Source organism: Dipodomys spectabilis, unplaced genomic scaffold (assembly GCF_019054845.1).
Source record: "Dipodomys spectabilis isolate Male_0828 unplaced genomic scaffold, ASM1905484v1 ptg000126l, whole genome shotgun sequence".
NCBI classification, from domain to species: domain Eukaryota; kingdom Metazoa; phylum Chordata; class Mammalia; order Rodentia; family Heteromyidae; genus Dipodomys; species Dipodomys spectabilis.
Genome location: NW_024870803.1, coordinates 4911104 through 4932048, shown reverse-complemented (window position 1 = coordinate 4932048; position 20945 = coordinate 4911104). Strand labels below are relative to the sequence as shown.

The 20945-nt window shown below is 42.8% G+C and overlaps 1 protein-coding gene across 2 annotated transcripts; it reads right to left on the bottom strand.

Annotated features, from left to right (window-relative positions):
- Positions 1-9335: 9335 nt before the first annotated feature.
- Positions 9336-19648, bottom strand: LOC122116128 (T cell activation RhoGTPase activating protein). 2 transcript variants are annotated; one of them, XM_042689763.1, is made up of 10 exons: positions 19455-19648; positions 18847-18928; positions 18700-18753; positions 18147-18213; positions 16623-16786; positions 15811-15972; positions 15195-15304; positions 13675-13870; positions 12520-12634; positions 9336-11860 (listed from the first exon to the last, which is right to left on the bottom strand). In XM_042689763.1, exons 2-10 carry the CDS (start codon positions 18871-18873, stop codon positions 10644-10646), a joined length of 2112 nt encoding a protein of 703 aa, XP_042545697.1. In that variant the 5' UTR covers positions 18874-18928; positions 19455-19648; the 3' UTR covers positions 9336-10643. The 2 variants fall into 2 exon arrangements, with proteins under 2 accessions (XP_042545697.1, XP_042545696.1); XM_042689762.1 differs by having other exon boundaries at positions 18847-18924.
- Positions 19649-20945: the final 1297 nt, after the last annotated feature.

Genomic DNA, 20945 nt, shown 5'->3' with positions numbered 1-20945 from the left:
AACTTAAATAGAGCTACCAACGTTTTTCTATTTATGCATTTATTTATCATAACTCACTTAATTATCTGTGAGGTCTCATCTGAAAATTAATTCTCCCTAGCTGGATTCCCTTAGCATGAAGCAAATGGAAGTTTCTTTGAATTTGCTTACACTGACTGCATGGGATCTCTCCTCTTAGCACTGAGGTTACATTGGTATTCAGACTCTGTAGTGGTGAAGTCTCCTGTCTGCCACAAGGGAAATATTTCAGTGATGGTGCTCTTACCTGATAGTTTGGGGCTACTCACTCTATGCCTTCAGATATCTGAAAATACTGGTAACATTGTTGACTGCACTTTTTTGTATGTATGACTGCTTTCAATAAGGAACATATAGGACATAACTATGGTTTTTAAATATATTCAGGGACACTTGCTGAAATTATCTGCCTTCATCCCTGGAATTATTTTGAAAGTCAAGTTTGGAGAGTCATGGTTTAAAATGTCATGAGTTGAAGTTGGAATTGTGGCCAAGGTGGTAGAGATCAGGCATGACTCATTTCACGTGAAAAGTCTCACACTTTCTGCACTCTTGACACTCTGCCATTGCCATGGTTTCCCTTTTAGTTTGCCAAGGCTGCTGGAACATCTATTGGCAGCCATTGAGCCAGTGAACCTCACTTTCTGTTGTCTTCCACTCGGGACTTGTGAATGTTGTTAGTATCCATGCTTGTACTCAGTATATTCACTGTGTACATAGAATGTTATGGTTAGAAATGGAACATATCTGTTTCTTCGAGAATAATTTCAGAATCAGATAATCTATAATTTCCTTTTGATCTAAGAAATTCATGACTCAATTCAGTAAGAGATTCATTTTTTAAGGTCACAGAAGTCCAAGAATCATAATCCTTATAGTTATTATTGCTGTTTAACTAGTCTCTACCCCAGAATTAGTAGCCAAAATGAACTGTTGAGAGTTCCCTAGAAGAGCAAAACCAATACTGTGTGTGTGTGTGTGTGTGTGTGTGTGTGTGTGTGAGAGAGAGAGAGAGAGAGAGAGAGAGAGAGAGAGAGAGAGAGAGAAGTGATTATTATAAAGAATTGGCACATCTCTTTTCTAGGGGCTGGGAGATTCCATGATCTCCATCTGAAGGCTTGGAGATGCAGGAAAGCTGAGTGTGAAGTTCCATTCTGAGCCAGAACCAGTGATGGGGTAAGTTCCAGTCCAAGGGCAGGGGATACTGATGTCCCAATTCATGCAAGCAGAGAAAAAAAAAAAATCCCTTTTACCTAACTTTTGTTCTATTCAGCCTTACTAGACTGGATGAGTTCCAACCACATTGGAGAGGGTAATGTGCTTCAGACACTGATTTAAATGTTAACTTCATCCATCATCACATCCAGAATAGCATGTATACAAATATCTGGGCACCCAATGCCCCAGTCAAGTTGATACTTAAAATTAGCCAGTAACTGTTTTGTTGTGCTCGCAGTGTCTTTCATGTCTGGGACCTCAGGTTAAGACTCAAGGTAGGAACTAGAAACATTTGGAATTCTTTCATTCCTTGAATGGTGCTTGAGTGTTAGGACAACTAAGCAGAACAGTCTCCAGCTTGGTCAGCTCTCCCCTTCAGGGAGAGGAGTGTCAAAGGAACTTGTGGCCACATTTTCAAAGCTACTTGATAACAAATTGTGGATGTTGGTTTTCTTCAGCTTATAGCAGTTGGGATGATGTAATATGTTGAATTGTGTCTGCCCCCTCCAAGTTAATATATTGGAGACTTAATTCTCAACACCTTAGAACGGGACCTACTTGTAAATAGAGGCTTTGCAGATGTAGTTAGTTAAGTTAGAAGGAGGCCATATTGGAGTAGGAGAGGCCTCTGATTTAATATGACTGCTGTCTTTGCAAGAGGAGAAAATATGGACACAGGCTTGAATGTTAGGCCACACCATGTAAAGATGAAGGCAGAGCTCTGGGTCATGCTTTTATGGCTGCGTGATGCCAAAGACTGTCAGCAAATCACCAGAAGCTATGAGAAGCATGGAACAGACTCTCCCCTCACGTCCTCAGAAGGAACCAACAGACGCTGCCAGTTTCCTCGGCCTTGGACTTCTGCCTCCAGGCAGAAGCCACCATCTATGGTCCTCTGTTACAGAAGCTCTTGCAAAGAAATACAAATAGCTTTTGGTTTCTTTATTCCTTTCAATATTTTTCATATTTTTGACAAGGGGCTACATGTTCCTTTAGTAATGAGAGAAATAGGTTTTATTTAATTTGCTGTTTTCAACCTTTGTCCTATAAGATGTGGAAATATATCAGAATCTTGCCATGGTTGTGGCAGGGTAATGTGATGGGAGGTAATTTGCTTTATTTCTCCTATGTCTGTATATCTAAATGTTTTTCTTAATGAGTGTGAGCTACTTTTATTGGGATGAGAGAAGGAAGGCAGATCAAGCTGAAAGTGGAATGTGTGGGCCCTGCTGTGCTGCTCAGAAACGCTGAGCTGATGTGTGACTGGGGGCACTTCTCAGTGTTGCTCTGGGACATAAATGAGTGACTCTGTAGACACACCAAAGCACTAACCCAGAGCCTGGTGCTGGGGGCCTATGTTTTCTAGCATGGATTTTGCCATTTGTGATGGTCACACATTCTCTATGGAAAGAGTGGTCCTGGAAGATTTATGTTCTATAAGATACAAATTCTTTTCACTGGTTATTAGTGGAAAACTGAGGGCAGAAAGAGCTGGGGGAGTGCAAAGGCGGCTCGCTCACATAGCACCTGGCTGAGGCTTGGGAAGTATCCAGAATGAATTGCATGGCCATGTGGTTTTGTAAAGTTTGCAGAAGGCATTTAATTTACAACCTATGAAGACTGCTGTTTCTTTCCTTGCTGACTTTCCTTGTGTTGGAGTGAGAGTCACTGGGGGCCTGGAGATGAGGCTAAGGGGAAGTTGACATATGGATGTATTTAACGGCTTCAGTGAGTATCTTATACCTTTTGGATTGCTATCATAAAACATTACAACATTGTGTGGCTTGTAAACAACAGAAATTTATTCCTCACATTTCTGGAGGCTGGCCTTCCAAAACCGGATTCAGTGTCTGGGGAAGATGGCTTTTCTGACTTATACAAGGTGCCTCCCCACTGTGTCCTCCTCTGGCAGAAGAGATGAGGGTCCTTCTGAGGCCTCTCTCATAAGACACTAATCCCATCCATGAGTGCTTGCCTCATGACCTAATACCATCATCAATTAGAATTTTTTGGCAGTCCTGGAGTTTGACCTCAGAGCCTTGTGCTTTCTATATAGGTGTTTTACTTACTTAAGCCATGTTCCTGGCTCCTTTTTTTTTTTTTTACTTTAGTTACTGTTTATTTATTTAATTTATTTATTTTTTGTAGGGCCCGAACTCTGGGCCTGGGTGCTGTCCCTCAGCTCTTCATCTCAAGGCTAGCGCTCTACCACTTGAGCCATAGAGCCACATCTGGTTTTTTCTGCTTATGTGGTGCTGAGAAATCGAACCCAGGGCCTCATGCATGTAAGGCAAGCACTCTACCACTGAGCCACCTTCCCACCCCCTAGTTATTTTATTTTATTTTTTTGAGCCACCTTCCTAGCCCCCTCCCCCCAGTTATTTTTTAAATAGGCTCTTACAGCATACTTGTTGAGATGGGATCTTGCTAACATTTTGCTTGGACTAGCCTCAAACCATGATCCTTGGGATATCTACCTCCCTTGTAGGTGGCATTATAGGCATGAGTCACAGTGCCTGATGGGGCTTAGGATTTCAACATATGAACTTCGGGATTCTATAGACCTTCAGACTATAGCACTGAGTGTAGTGTGTAATCACTCATTTGAATATGGAAGTTACTAGTAGTCACCTTGTCTGGGATGGGAGGGGCTTCCAGATTCTGTTGGCTGCTGTGTTCCCCCTTCCCCTACCTTGAAATGCTGTGGGAAGAACAGGGTTGGAAACAGATGGAGCCAGAAGGTAGGTCTGATTGTATTTTTTTTCAGCCCTGTGAAGTGGTATTTCACAGCCCTTGTATGAAAAAAAAAACATTTGATAGAGTTTCTCCAAATTTGATAACAATCCAAACTTTACATTTCTGATAAGGACCTGAGGAATCAGAAACAAGTCATTTTAAACTTTTAGTGTTTGAAAGAAAGCCCAATGTTTTAAACTAAACTAAAAGAAAACTGACATTCTTCCTACACAAAATATTTTAAAATACTTTTAGGGAGAAGAGGCTTAAAAAGATATACAGTGAAAATGTACAAAAAAGAACATAAAGAGATATGTCAGACATTTAATAAAAAAATGTGATTTGGGGCTGGGAAGGTGGCTCAGTGTTAGAGCGCTTGCCTTGCATGCATGAGGCCCTGGGTTCGATTTCTTAGCACCATATAAGCAAAAAGAAAAAAGCTGGAAGTGGCGCTGTGGCTCAAGTGGTAGAGCACCAGCCTTGAGCTGAAGAGCTGAGGGACAGCGCCCAGGCCCAGAGTTCAAGCCCCATGACTGGATCTTCCCCCCCCCCCCCAATAAAAAAGATGTGATTTGGGAGTGGGGTGGGTTTTATTTGCTATGTTTTTCAGTTTTACAAAGTTTAATAGTTCATATGTTTGTTTCTCATTATAGATAAATGCTTGTATACACAATTAAATTTGTATTTGTCAACATTCTTTGCTTTTTTTCCTCATAGAGAGACATAGAATTATAGAATTAAGAAACATTAGAGACTTAAAACCTTGATCTGACCCAAGGAATCTTGTTCTCAGATCAACCCTCTTTCTGCTCAGTGGTGATTTGAATCTGATGCTAATACTCAGAACTGCAGGCTGTTTTTCTACTTCCTACAGAAGAACTCAGAATCAGAGCCAGTATCTACTGATGGTTTCCTTTTGATCTAGAAGATTACGGTGACTCTATCTAGTAAGCCTTGGACGATGTAAGTTATTCAACCAGTCAGAGCAAAACCATGATTCAGAATATGAGCAAATGGCTCTCATTTTCCTAGGAAGTTTTCAACACAAAAACATACTGTGTTTTTGAATAAAAAGTAAAATTTAAATCCAATGGATGGAAATTTCTTGTAAGAAGATAGAAAAAACCCATAGCCCTTTCTATTCTTGAAAATGAGAGTTGTTTTTGTCAAAGCACCCGAGACCCAAATGTATTTTCTTTGAAGTGAGTTTGGCAGGTTATGATGAAGCCTGTGCCTCTATGGTTTCATTCTTTGGTAGAACCCCCCACCTCCACCTTTTGCTTTCTCATGCTTTGGTGTTTCACAGTTTGAAAACACAGAGGACATGGCTAAAAAAAGTACCTTGGATATAAAAGATTTTATCTGAAGGCTATGGGTTTGCCTTTATTTCTAATCAAGCTGAAGCTTTATTCGTTTTGATGGACCTATTTTGTGGTTCAAAAAAATATTTCAGGCAGCCTGGAAAATGAACAGCTGTATTAACAGAAAGAGCATACACCAGAAACCAGCCTCGAAGTTGGCCATGCCCTCTGCTTCTCCAGAGTACGGTGGTCCTTGGCCCACATTCTTTCCTTAGCTTGGGAATTTACTTAATCTCATCTACCAAAGCAGAGAGGAGTGTTCACCTCGGGAAGTTGTTGTGAGGACTAGCTGAATGAGCAGTGAACTAAAAGTCTGACCAAAAAAAAAAAAGATGTCTCTTCATCTGGTCCTGGTGCCTGACACACAGAAGTCAGGAAGGAAATGCTTAGTACAAAAAATAAGGCCTAAAACCTGCTTCAAAGGAGTGTAGAATATAGAATATGGCAAAAAAGAAGGATCCCAGGAAAAAGGTTAAATCCTGAAGCCTTCAGTGAAGTTTGAAGGAAATCATAGAAAGCAGACAAATGAATCTGTTGGAGACAAATGTTAGTTCAGGCGTTTTCAGTGCAGTGACTCACGTTTGGTGGGCTGTTACTGTACCACTTCAGCCATGCCTCCAGACCCACTCTCATGCGGGTTATTTTCAGATAGAATCTAGAGAATTTCTCTGCCTATGTTGGCCTTGAACTGTGATCCTCCAGAGCTCTGCCTCCGAGTAGCTAGGATCACAGGCGTCAGCTACTGACGCCTGGCTTAGTTCAGAGAGTTTTATATGAAGCTGTGACGTTAGTAGAATTATGTGTAGAGAACCACTGTCATGCTTTTCTTAATTGAATTAAGGAGCATATGTTTATTTATTTGCTTGTGCTTTCGGTAACTCAACAAGTACATAGTGAACATTTATATGTGCCAGGAATGTTTTTGTACTGGGAATTCAAGGAAGAAGGATATGCACAAGGGAGTTCTAGCCTGCCGATGGGAGAGAAACAGGAAAGCACTGAGGACATTACCTGTGGGGTTTGAAAGAGGAAGAGAGGGGAGGGGGCCAGAGAGAGCTTCAGGGGATTTTGAGATGAGGTATCATGTGGTGGAGAAGGGGGAGGGAACTATGGAGGTGCTGACATTCCAGGCAGAGAACTAGACTGAGCAAAGGCACAGGTGTGCAGTGGCTTTGCTCGTGTGTGCAGCTGTAGTGTGGAGACAGCTGCTTCGCCAGCCCCTCCCCCTTACCCCCCCTGCTCAGTGCGAGCCTTTGCAGAGGTGCAGAGGGAGGACTGGCAGTGGTGGTGGCAGGGACTTTAAGGAACAAAACGGTATCCTCAAGTAGAAAGCCTGAAAAGTCAGGCCCAAGGATCGAACTTGAGAATTTGGGAAGCATGGTGAAGTTGGGAGTTCAGAAGGCGAGGCCTCCAATCTTTGTCCTGAACTACAAACCCCACAGGAAAGACAGTGGAGATGAGGGTGTTAAAAATGAACACGTTTTCCAAGCCTGAGCACTGGGAACCACAAGCTTGGACCACTGGACTCTAGTTTAAATTCTGCCGGCTTTCTAACTCTTCAATCTCTAGTAATGAGAAATTTTAGAAAACTACTATCTTTTCTATGGGGATAGATAGAGACACCTGTTCACAAATCTGACTTGAAACTTGAAGAACTTGTTTAAAATGGATGCAAATGAACATCTGTGGAAATTCTTAGCCAAGAATGGCTAGATTTAGCAACAGCGGGCCAATAACTTGAAAGGGGAAAATCTTCTTTGGGGCCAGTTTCATAGACTTGACTTATGCTGTTTGTTGAATAGGCAGACAATCCATATCTTTCAAGGAGTTATCAAACATTCTTGATAATTAAAAATCCCCCAAATTAAGATTGTATAGCATTTAAATTGTATCCATTTCAATGTACTCTAACATCTATGAGTATGGTTATTTTCAAAGGATTTATATGCCAGAATATTGTCATGTAAAGTTATTTTTTATAACTGGTGGTTCATGTCTGAAATCCTAGATACTCAGGAAGCTGAGATCTGAGGATTGTGGTTCAAAGCCAGCCTGGGTAAAAAGGTCTGTGAAGCTCTTATCTCCAATTAACCAGTAAAAAGCCACAAGTGGAGATATGGCCCAAGTGGTAGAGTACCCTGCTTTAAGTAAAAAATAAAGCCAAGCAAGAACACAAGGCCCAGAGTTCATGTCCCAGTACCAGCACACATACACATAACAGTTTTATTCTTAGGAACTGTATATGTGCTATTCAAATGTCATACTATACCTTTTGCATTTCCTGTGCCATGAAAACCCTATAATTTTTGCCTCAAATCCATGGATAACAATAACTGTCATCATCTGTGGATCAGATGGCTTCTCTGTCACATGACAGTGGAGGTCCTTATTTCAAATGGTGCTGGTTCCTTGGAACTTCAGTATATTTTTCTTACTGTCCCTTGGGCCATATTGCATTTTGAGAACATTCTACATATGTCTAAATATATCCTTGCACTTGATAGTATATTTTACATGCCAATTTTCCTAGATATGATTATTTTATCACTTTAATAAACCTATCAGGGGGCCAGAAAACCAACCCATGGCTGAGGGTTCTTAACTAGGAGACGAACATGCTGTGCATAGCTGATACGCTGCCTATAGACCAACCTTCCACAAACAACGGGATAAAATCTGGACAAGCTGGAGAGCAAGCTTTCTGGTTTTTAGCTTTGGCCAAAGGATGGGCGAAGGTGGCCAAGTCTGAGGGTGACTCACACATGCATGCACACACACACACACACACACACACACACAAGTTATGATACTATCATCCAAATCTCACTTGAAGCTGCATCCCTCATGATGAAATAGGAAAACATGGTAGTATAAAAGGTATCATTCAGTGCTGTTTTATAGCATTTGGTGTTATGGGATAAATTATTTTCCCTACCTAAAAAATTCATACATTTACATCCTAACTCTAGTACCTTAGAATGTGATTGTCTTTGAAGATGGTGTCTTAAAGAGGTCTAGGCCCTAATCTAGTGACTGGTATACTGATAGGAAGGGGAAACATGGAGACAGATACACAGAGGAGGAGGCCTGTGTGAACACACATGGTGACTGTCCTCTGTGCCAAAGTGGGGGCCTGGAGTGGACGCTCCTTCACTGCATCCCACCCTCGACACCTGGATCTCAAACTTTAACTTCAGAACTGTGAGACAGACCTTGCAGTTCATGGCATTTTTTTACAGCAACTTTCTCCATTCACAACTCTTGGGGCTAGTGGGGGAAAGGCTGGGGCCCGCATGGCTAGGAGGGAGTTTCCAGATCATGCAGTATTTGGAACACTCACTGTACCTTCTCAACTATTCAAACACAGCAACAATAAGGACATTTGTGTGACTGCTAAGAGCCAAAAATGTTAGCAGTCAACTGTACTAGTAGATTTCCAGTTTTGCTCCTGCTTTTCAAAAATAAGGAAATTTGAGAAGAGTTTTTATGAATGGAGTAATATCACATGGAGGTCGTGTCGGTGGTAAAGTAGGAATACATTTGAAGTTTCCTAATGTGCACAATTAGTGTTAGGCTGGTGGAACTTCTCTATTTCTCATTAAGAAATCTATAAGAGCTGGCCTTGATGGTACACACCCAAAGTCCCAGCATTTAGGAGGCAGAGGCTAGGGGATTGTGAATTTATTGCTAGCCTGGGCCACATAAAGACACTGTCTCAAAATAAATCATTAAGAATCTGATGGTGAGGGTTTTCTTTTTTTCCTTGATATGGAAATGTTTAGCCAAGTGGTGGGCACATGGTAGATGCTAAAATTGTACCTCTTACTGTTAGTGTGTACAAGTCTTGGACATATTGCTTTTAATTAAGTCAGAAGGGGAGGGGCTGCCCCTTGAAATTTCTGAATTATTGGTGCTTCCTAGAAAATATTAAAACAGTAAGTCTGGTCATGCACCGTGAGCAATCCAGTTTACGACACAGTTAACAAGATTATTAATCTCATCTGATAGTGAATCATGTCTTCATTTGGTAGCTAGTCAACACAAACATTTCACAAACACAAATATTTCAGCAACAGACCAAAAGCATACACAATCTTTTATAAAAATTGGTTAAGGGAATTATAATCTAGTATTTTTAATAAATAGCTGAATCGCTAGCAATAAAGTTCCAGTATATTTCAAACATTTTATCAATGTGCTAAAAATTAGGCAAATGGAGCATCATAATAATGAGATATGAAAAAGCAGCGAAAAGCTTAGTTCTCTAGAAATGGGAAATGTGACCTATGTTTTATTATCCTGTATTTACATAGTAAAAACTTTTGGCACTCAAATGCTTGTTGAAAAATGGCTTAAGGTGCCTTTTTTTTTCTTTTTCAAACTCCTGGGGGACAGGGACTATGTTTCCTAGACACAAAATACTCAGGCTTGCCAGTTGGCTTGAAACAATGGATATATATATGTGTATATATATATATATATTCCATAAATGTTTGTTAAATGAGCCAACATACAAATAATTTTTGTGGTGGATTTCTATTAACTGAGGGGGAGCAGGCAATATATCAATAAATAGTGATTTGTTTTTACTTTCACATAAGGAAGAAAGGCAATTTATTGTAGTGAAATTACATTGAAGCTTTACATAGAACCCCCAATGCACATAAAACCTCTGACCTCCACACTGTTGCTTCCTGGATTACAAAGAAACACCGTGCTTTAAATGTAATACATTTCCTCCCCTCCACTCATTAAATGACTGAAAGGAGATATTTAAGTATTAAAAAATAATTATCATTATTATTTCCCAATTGCCTTGAACAACTCCAGATACCAAACTCTATGGCTTGTGGTCTCTTTCTTTCTTCTACTGTGATGACTAGTTATTACAAGCTTGCTTCCTAGAGTAAACTGTTATCAGAGATTTAGATATTGTTCTCTCAATATAGTTTGTGGAAAATATGAAAACTTGCATGGCATTTGAAGCAGCATTAATGAAAAGACAAAGGTGATTTTAGAAGCACTTTTCCCTAAGGGAAAAAGAATAACGAGTTACTGAATGTACACAAATACACATGAGCAAGGATTCATGCAGACCTGCTCTCTCATATATTATATACATTCGTTAGATATTGCACAGATCAGGTACACACACACTAGCACCCTGCGGAGCTATCCTTGCACAGGAGGATTCCACTAGACCATCTACAGGAGCTTATTCATGACTTTTTAGAGAACACAGTCTACACGCAGTTCTTTATGTGGTCCTATATGTACACATTCCATAAGTCTGGTACAAGGCCTCCTGTCCTAAATGTAGGATTCTCTGGCATATTGGAGTTGGTCAGCATCGAAGATCGGCTGGCTACATCGTCGCCCAAGGGAGTCCTGCTTATCTTTCTGCATAGACTCTGATCTGGTCCTCAGTCGGTGGAATTCAGGTCCAGCTTGAGTTTCTACAGAGACACTGACAGTCCGGCTCTGTTTCAAATGCTCAGTCATGGGTGTGTGATCATCATGTTTCCCTTCACTGAAGATGCTTTGCCCATGGGGAAGAGGTGGCAGCTTGGAGTCCTGGCTGAGCATTCTCGCTCTCATACTTCCAACTGTCTGGCTTCCATAGGCCATGAATCCAGATGCCTGGAGCTGAATGGCCTCTTGGTAAGATGGCGGGCTTCCTAGACTCCCCCTGTCAGCTAGCTGGAACACATCGTCCACGGAGAGGGCCCAGGAAGGTGAGCTGAGGCTGACAGCTGCTTGGCTGTGGGTGTCAGACTGGTTTTCCTGGACGATTCGGCCAGCAAGCTGGCTTTCTTTCCGCCAGCCTTTCTTGACTTGGTCTCTGGTTATGTCTTTGGGTTTCCCAGACTCAAAGCTGGGGGTTTTGAGCAGGACTTTTTTGTGGGAAGCCAAGGAGAATGACAAGGAGTGCTTTTTAATTTCTCTGTTGGGCTTGCCTTTTTCAGTCTTCATAGTGAAAGACTGGTGTCTGGTGAAGAAATTTCTTTTGGGGCAGGAAGGAGAAGGTACAGGTGAACTGTCAGAAGACCCATCCAGGGAGCTGCTGGAGAAGGCCTTGGGTGCCAGTCCCTGTGGGCCTGCCAATCCTGGGCTCAAGTTGTTGAGCTTCAGGTTTGCTGGTCTCTTGGGTTTGCTTTCCGCTGGAAATGGATCTTCTGCTTTCTCGCTTTCGAAATGAGAGCCGGCCCCGGGCATGGTAAAGTCATCTTTGCTTTTAGTTAGTTTCTGGTTTGTCATCCGGCTCTCCAGGCACTCCTGTGAGGGTGGCATGCTGGGTTCTGAGAACCTCCTGTCTGTCTGGCTGACGGCCCTTCTCAGCCTGGCTACTGTACTAACAATGGGCTCTGGGCTTAAGTCACAGGTGTCCTGTGGGACCCCGCTGTCCAAGCCAGCAATGCTGGTGGTGAGCCCTGGGGTTGGCCGGCTGGGAGGGCTGGTGGCACTGCTGGTCTCCGCATCAGGGTCATTGCTGTCGTAGGCAGAGTCATTCTGCAGCATTGACACATCTGGGGAGATTAAAGGCAGAATTGAGGTTTGGGGTCCAGGCCACCTCTTCATACCAGTTACTCATATCAGTTATTCAAAGTGCTACAGGACTTGACATAAAAACAAATCTACTACATCAAAATTCTACTTCTTTCATATTTTATTTTGAGGTTAGGAGAAGAAAAAGAAATGAATGAGTGATGAAGTGGGGAAGGGAAGGAGAGAAAGAGAAGAGATGAAGAAGGAGGAGGTGGGAGGAGGCAAAGAACACATGACCCAGCATTGATTGAATATTTAAGTTTTAAAACTGGTCACTTGGATACTCTTTTATTAAAACAATTTCCATTTTTATTGGGTTCATATTCCATTATGTAGAGATAAAGGTTTCTTACCAAACTTCCTAGCTGATGGCTATGTGGTAGTAATTTGTGATTTAGAATAGAAAGGGCAAAGTTGCAGATAGATGCTGAAAGCTCCTTTGTAGTAAGAGAGGCTGTTGAGGGGAAATCCAAGAACAATGACTTCCTGTGTGTTTAATGACTGCTTAATGACTTCTTTCAGATTCTAGTCTAACCTGTGGTTTGTGAAGGCAACCTGTGCTTCAAATACCAGGGATATTTGACATCACTAGCAGGCATGATTGGCATGAGCCACAATGATAAGACAGTGTGTTCTGTACCTGAACTGTCGGTGTGGTCCAGGGAGTCGTCAGAAGTGATGCGAGAATGAGCCGGAATGTTCTCCCCAAATATTTCAAAGCAGTTGTCAATGAGGAATTCCACCAGTGTCTTAACCTGTGTGTGTGAGGGGGGGGGGAGGATCAGGTTGTCAGCTTAAGGATTGTTTTTGTTGTTTTACAGAGGGGACAAAGCATGAAGACATGGAGGCCAACTAATGGGGGGAAATGTCAAAATGAGAATTAGAGATTTTTATCTGAAAATAGTTTAATGAGACTTAGTAATAATAATACATTTTTTTTTGGGTCCGGTCATGGAACTTGAACTCTGGGCCTGGATGCTGCCCCTCAGCTCTAGGCTAGCGCTCTACCACTTGAGCCACAGTGCCACTTCCGGCTTTTTTCTTTTTGCTTATGTGGTACTGAGGAATCGAACTCAGGGCCTCAGGCATGCAAGACAAGTGCTCTACCACTGAGCCACCTTCCCAGCCCCAACAATAATACATATTATATGATTTGGCCTTTTGGAAACATACATTTTTAACTGAAGAATTAAAAAGAACCCTTTAAAGTAACTGAACTTCACTTATTTATTTACTTATTGTGGTTGTGGGGCTTGAACTCTGAGTCTGGGCGCTGTCCTTGAACTCTTCAGTTCAAGGTGAGCATTCTACCCATTGAGCCACAGCACCACTTCCGGTTTTCTGGTGGTTTATTGGAGATAAGAATCTCATGGACTTTCCTGCCCAGGCTGGCTTTGAACCGCATTCCTCATATCTCGGCCTCCTGAGTAGCTAGGATTACAGGCGTGAGCCACCAGTGCCTGGCTTGAACTTTTTTTATTTAAGCAGGTCCTTCCCCAAACAATGATTGACAGGGTGTGAAGTTCAGAAGGCTGAAATAGAATTTTTCTAAGGGGATAGTGGGGCATTGACCATTGCACTTGTCTTCCAAAGGCTAAGGTGTCAGAGGACACAGACATTCGGTCTCATAAACGTGTGTGCCTGAGACAGTGGAGCCCTGTGGACACATTCTGCATTGCCGATGTCCACTGTGACCCCTGAGTCACTTGGAGAATCAGAAGCATTTTGTTGGTTGGCTTTTGCGAACAGAGGGAGATCATACAGGGAAAGCTTTTTAGGTAGAGGCAGAACAAACCTTATTGTTCAGGGCTTTCTGGGCCTGGAAAGACAAGTGTTGGTCATTCTCTAGTGTGAGCATGTTGGGGCCAATGCAGATGGCCAGGTTGCTGGAGTCCATTCTGTTGACCTCGGCGTTCTTGCTGATCAGATGCAGCACACAGAGCAGGTGCTTGAGCAGAAGAAGGTTGGGCCAGGGGAGCCGATCTGCAACCCTAGAATAAAGTTAGGGATGTCAGTTTTCCAGGGGGCTCAGAGACCATCTAGCTTTCCTGTTAAGAGTTTCTTCAAAGATCAGACTTCTTTAACATGAGGAAGGCACTGTTTTTCCTAAGTGATGCAGTTAAGTCTTCATTCAGACTGCTTCCAACCGTGGCTAACGCCGAGCAAAGCTGGCTGAGCACCAGGTCTTTCTGACGTGCCCAGCACCACAGCCCCCATTACGCATCGGATCACAGAGTGTGACGTCTGCACCCAGCACAGTCATTTGCCTTGACATTTCCCAAGCCATTTGGTCTACTAATCCATTAGCTATTTAGTAATTCTTTGTGTTTAACATCTCAAGATAGAATTTCTTGCTTTTCCCTAAACTGAGGATATCTTTATAGAGAACAAGCCAGTCAAGGCATTATTATGACTAACAACAATAAATTAGATCTTTTAAAAAGGTCTCACTTAAAAAAAAACCCAGTGAAGTGAGGCTCCAATAAATAGATCCTTTTTATTCCTCAGGTGAATTATTATTATAAAATATTTTATGACTAGCTAGAAATGTGTTGTAATAATTTGGGCTTCTGTTTGTTTTGGGACAGTCTGATGTCTTTACTTTGATACATTATAGAAAATATTTAGCAATGAGGGAGGATTATAACATATAGATAAATTTTCTTGGGATGTGTGGAGGTGCTGACATTATAAAATTAGGCTTTTAAAGGTTCACTGGGGGTGTTTGTGGCTGAAGTGGTAGAATGCTTGCCTAGCATGTTAGAAGTCTTAGGTTCAACCCCCAGTACTCTCCAAAGAAAATTAGGCATTTAGAACTCTCTAGTCATGAAGAGGTTACATTTCTATCAACATAGGCAGTTACAGTTACCTATTATATTTGTTGTTATGAAGTTCTCATTTTGGTTAATTGTAAGAATATTGAACATGCCATGTGCTTTTATGAACCAAACAATCCCTCCCAAATTGCACCAGATGACATTTTTACAGGAAACTGCTACCATGTGCAGATACCATCAAGGTGGGGTCAGGACAACCCTCGTAGCCGTGCTCTGCAGGTGCTCTGCATTGCACTGTCACACACAGAGAGACTGTCCCACTTCTAGAGATTTATGAGTACTAAAGATCATTTTCTGCATTTTGAAAAGAACTCTCATTTGTTTGTTTAAACTACGTTCTTAAAGCGTACAGGACACTTATTGGTGTGTATTGTGGGAGTGAATGGCAGTTCCACTGGATTTCTCTGAAACGTGAGTCACAAAGCACTTCCGCAGCTTCACGGAGGCCTGGCCTCCTGGGCTGCCTCTGTCAACTTACTGCTTTAGGGCCTCAATTCTGTCCTCCTCCTCCTGCTGCTCCAGGGCTCCCATCCAGTCCTCAAACAGGTCGCAAGAGAGCAGCTTCCCGGGGATACCCCGGAGGAAGTCCTGGAGGACAAACGAGAGGGTTGGCCTGTTTGCCCCATGTCATGTGTGGTGCTTGTGCAGGTGTTCCTCCTTTTGTTGCTTTTGTCCCAGCTGCACAGGCCACTCACATTTGCCCTGCCATAGACCATTCCTGTCCCCACTCCATTCCAGGCAACCTCTCAAACTCACACTGCGTCTCAGCAACTTCTAGCATTAAGCATAGCAAGAGGCACCTTCCCCAGAGATGTGAATTTAGGGTACCAGATGTAGAAGTCTATGGATTTGGCCGTGAACAAGTTGTCTTTCTCATCAAGAGTTTGAAGAACTTAATGCACCCCTTCCAGTTGAAATCTGGGATCATTAGACCTGATGTGTTCATTATAAATAATTAAAAGATTTAACTAAAATTAAAAAAAAAAAAACAAGCACCTAAACTACAGGTCTGCTGACTGCCTAGCGAGGAGCAGAGCCTCTGTCTTGTTTCCTGGGAAGGAGGTGTCTATACAGACGCAGTGCAGCGAGCTCACCTTGAAGACCACCGCCAGGAGGTGCACTGGGAGCACTTCCAGGTCCACAGCACTGCCGCCATTGAGCTCCTCTTTCAGCTCCTTGCGGGCTTTCTCACTCGCAGCTTTCCTGAATATTCCTTCAGTTGAAGGGCCTTTTAGACAGAGAATTGTGAGAATGTCCTGTGGGAACAGAACCAGGAACAGAATGGTTACCCAGGGCTTGGGGACACACGCTGTGCCACCTCTGACTCAAACATGTAGGTGTGGGTCAGAGCAAGAGAATTAAATAATGCACCAGAACAGTCCTGACTTCACTGTCATACAATCCCCTCTCCATAAAAGCTAGTTTTCTTTATCCTCAAAGGCTATTTAAACAAGACTGTGGAGGCCAGTGTTGGCTGCCAGACAGGATCTACTGTCTCTCCTCCCGCCCCCCGTCATTTTTCTAGGAGATAAACTGAATGCTCTAACTTTGCACGTTCTAAAATTGCTTTGGGCCTCCTTCCTTTCAACTATTTCCAGAGGAACTTCAGGTTCCTGATCATATATAATCCACCCTATCCCTGCCTGTGGACTTAGAAGCTACACATGTTCAGCCTCGTTGAAGCTGTGAGGTCAGAGGAAGAAGCCAGGGGCCATCACTTTGAGCTCATGAGCGAATCCAATGGATTCTTAGGATGTAAGGGAGCGGAGAATCTGAGCATTGCTTCCAAGCGTGGGAAACTCTAAAGATCAGTTCCAACAAGTTCAATGTGAGAATCAAATTCTGATTCCCCAAGGAGTTTACACATCCTAGAAATCCCGAGGGGTGATGAGTAGCACACACCCACCTGAATGGGCCTTGGGAGTGTGTCCTCACCACAGATCATTGACAAGGGCTGATCAAACAGTGACACTTTCAACTCTGGCTCCAAAGATCCGGAGAAATCTGACGAAGGGGAGAGCCTTCTTATGAGAAAGGGCCAGGACAGGACTTTCTTTCTCTTCTTAACTTCTATAGCCAAGAAAACAAGAGACAGAGAAAAACTGAATTATGACAGGATGCTTTTAAACAAAGACCAAAGTAAGAACAAGCCAGCCCCAGTGGCTCACACCTGTCATCCTAGCTAGTCAGGAGGCTGAGATCTGAGGATCACAGTTCAAAGCCTGCCTTGGCAGGAAAGTCCGTGAAACTCTTATATCCAATAAACAACCAGAAAACCGAAAGTGGCACTGTAGCTCAAGTTGTAGAGCGCTAGCCTTGAGCTGAAGAGCTGAGGGACAGCACTCAGGCCCAGAGTTCAAGCCCCCCAAAAAAAGAAGAAAAAGAACATGGAATTGTTGGCCACATAATGGCATTTACCATATGCCATAAAGGGGGGAATGATTTTTTTTAAACTTTGAAAGCAAAGGGCAGGACTCTTGATCTATAAAACCCCAGGCTAAAACAACCACATAGTTACCAGGCAACCGGCCCCTAAACATCTTGACACCAGGGTTCCCCAAAGGCCGCACCTTTCCTGTTTTTACCTTCCCCAGTGACTTGCTAAAGAAAATTAGCAAAACTTAACAGTGTAAGTCATAAAAAAAAACCAGGTTCACATCTTGGTTCTCATAACTCCAGGGAAAGTTTCTGAACAATGGAGACTTTTAATTTCTTTCCTTGAAAACCTTAAAAGAGGAAGTGACTTGCTCAAGATCCCTTTGCAGGGCTCAGCATTCACCTTCCACAGCCACTAATCAGCCACTAGAGGGAGCTACTCGGCCCAGGGTGCCTGCAGTCACCTTGGCCTTCCCAGCTTGCTGCTTTTGCACCAACCTGCACCAAGAACTGGTTGTAGGAAGGCTTGAACCTAGACATGCACAATGGGTACATTCTCTCAAAAGTCTTCTTTTTTTCCCCTCCCTCCCTCTCTACCCCTCACTTTCCTAATTATAAAAACTTCATTTGCTAAATGATACTTAAGAAGACCGAGGCTGAGGTATGCTATTGAGAACCAAGGTTGGTTCTTTGGGATTTGAGGCCAGCCTCGACAGCTTTATGGGTGCTTAGATGCAGCCTCTGCTGGAAAAGAAGAAAATGGAAAGGGCGCTGTGTAATATTTTCAAATGCATGCGTGCTTTCATTCTCAAACATAAACGGCCAGGAGATCTATCTGTCAGGCTGCGGAGCTGGGCTGGGGTGGGAGTGGCTGCAGAGAGGGTCTTTGCCCTGACAGCCCTGGCTGCTCTCTGGAGTCAGAGCATGCCTGCCAGCAAAGGGTTAATATTTTATGGTCTTGATCAGAACACTTAAAAACAAAATTCCTCGTATTGGCAAGGTACTGTGGTTTGGTAGCGCTCACAGGAAAGAACAGTTTGTTTTCAGAACTCACCACTTAGCTGGCAAACACTGTCTTCACTCTCGCATGACATCAACAAGGGGTGATCTTTGATATCGCCCTAAAATAGAATTATTTCATTTAAAATAGTCATACAAGAAACCAGTCCACCATTCCCTACCAAATACGAATGGAGCAGGGAGGAGAATGAAGTCATAATATTCAATGAGAAATGAGAGACTAGGACTAGGAAAACAGAGAGATGGAGGAGAACATAGAAAGGGTGACATTGATCAAGACACAGTGTCCTCAGATCTGACATGCTGAACTGAAATCCCTTATACAGCTACTTAAAGGTAATTAAAAAATACAAACACAGTATCTTCATCTTAAAAGCCAATGAACAGAGTGCATTGATTTTTTTCCTTTAGCTTTTAGAATTGACAATCTTAACAGTCATCTGAGAAGATCTCAATTGATGTGTTTAATTTGCTACACTGAGGAGATTCATTTTCTACCCCAATTAGCCAGCCAAATAATATTCCATTGGAACAAAGTTTTCTATCTTTTCACAGTGCAAATGAAGCATCTAAAATTACTTTCTTACCTCTGACTGACATTCAATTAACGTCTCCATGTTGTTGGCATTTAGTGTTTTTGACTAAAAGAGAGAGAAACAGAAAACACTGAGTAAATGTCTTTTGGCTCCTGTCTGTGGAAAACATGAACCAATCAATGTAGGAGGTGTACGTACAGCATCGAAGCTGCCTATCACCTTCATTGGCTGCTGATGTGAGCAGGGGACAAATTCCACGCCGTTAGGGCTTTGATTCTGTCTACAACAAATCATACAGGTAGGTGTCAGGCAGGAGAGTCACTGCTGATTTTCCAAGAACAGAGCTCAAAACTATTCAGAAAGTTTTCATTTAAAAATCCTTCTCTTCTTAAGAACAGCATTGAAACACATTTATTTCTATTTCTAAATTCTTTAAGCCAGATTCTTCACCAAGTCGAACTCTGTGAGTCATTATTACATCCCTATCTAGGGATGATCAGAATAGCAATTACAATAACAAGTTAACTTTTTTTTTTGGACACAGACATTTGGATGAAGTACTCTGAATTGCATTTCTCACCTAACCCAAACAAGAAAAGAAAACAACCAAACAAACAGAACTTATTCCCAGATGGTGCTTACAATGATCAACACACCAAAGATAATACTGACTGGGGCGGAGAGTGCAACAAAATATTCAGTGTTGGCAGTCTTTCCAACACTGGTCCATGGTCCCTGTTTTCTGTTGCGCCTGGTCCCCGTTTTCCCCTGCCTTGCTAGACAGTGAATCTCCCGGTAGCACTTACCCTCAGAAGTTCTCTTAGACAGCGTCCTTTTACCTCCTCTGGATTGTGGAGAACAGGATACAGCATGACCCTCTGCTCCTGCTTACCCAGCCACAGAGAGCAGGAGACTGGACTTCGGGTCTCGTGCTGTGCGTTATAAGCCGCGGGGGCGGGCAGGTGGAAATTCAGAATGTTACTGGGACAGGAAGAAACATCACCCTGGGTTGTCACAGGGACAGAGCTCGCCAGGGGCTACAGGGCTCTCACTTCCTCATTCCTTTTAAGGCAGCGAGGGTTCTCCACCCTCCACCCCCCTCCTTCCACTTCAAAGTAAAGGCTCTGTAAATGACTTAGCCCTGGAAAAGATGACAAGTGGCACACGGCAAAGGCTCCGATTAATGTCAGAGGTGGGAAGTGCGCGTGAAACATCGCCTTATTCTGTGCACAAACATCACCTTATTTTCTCTCGAGTGGTAATTTTTGGTCACCCCCTCCTCTCTTTTGTATCCGGTTTGCTGTTTCTTCCAGCACCCACCATCTACTCCATCCTGCAGGATCAAACAGTGGCATCTGTGTGCAGGCCAGTGTCCTAACACGTCAGGAGGGAGCCCCAAGCTCCCAAGGCACGGACGCTCCTCTGAGAAGCATCAGCACCCAAAGCCAGGTCAGCGAAAGAACACACAAGAGCTCGTGGCTAGCATATTACCTACTCTCTCCATAATTCCTAGTCAAAACGATGAACAGAGTGTATATATACACACACTAGCATATATAGTACATGTAAACAAATTAAAAAATACATATACACATGCATGTATCATATCAATTCAGCCAGACCAATTTAATGTGGAAAGGGGCTGGTGAGACTTCATCTGCAGATCCTTACTGTGCAAGAGAGAATTTCTGGTCTTTTCTAGAAATAAGAGGCCAGAGAGACATGACTCCAATAGAATGGAAGAAAACACTGAGATACACTCACCCAGCATAGAACAACCTCTAACTGTAGGATTCTTACAATATACTGCTGAGTGAACAAGCCAGATGAATACCAACTTTTATACATCCATTCACACACACACACACACACACACACACACACACACACACACACACACACCAACAAAAGTGATCTACTGTTTTACAGTAAAATCCAGAAGAGAGATTTTCTAAAGAGTATGGTTAGTGGAGGGACTTCCAGAGGCCGGGTGGGGGTCTTTGTAAAGGAGCACTTCTGGCCCAGGATTTTTGTTTGTTTGTTTCTTTGTCACTCATGGGGCTTGAACTCTGGGCTTGGGCACTGTCCCTGTGTTCTTCAGCTCAAGGCTAGCACCACTTGAGCCATAGTCCCACTTCCAGTTTTATGGTAGTTATTTGGAGATAAGATTCTCACAAACTTTCCTACCCGGGCTGGCTTTGAACCACGATCCTCAGATCTCAGCCTCCTGAGTAGCCAGGATTACAGTCATGAGCCACTGGTGCCCAGCCCTATTATTACTCTTTCAGACAAGTTTT

Coding starts and splice junctions, on each gene's coding strand:
- LOC122116128 (XM_042689762.1), bottom strand. CDS start 19,520: ATGCTGTATCCTGTTCTCCACAATCCAGAGGAGGTAAAAGGACGCTGT. Junction 18,214..18,699: donor TAATTGAATGTCAGTCAGAG/GTAAGAAAGTAA, acceptor ATTCTATTTTAG/GGCGATATCAAAGATCACCC. Junction 11,861..12,519: donor GGACCACACCGACAGTTCAG/GTACAGAACACA, acceptor TAATCTCCCCAG/ATGTGTCAATGCTGCAGAAT.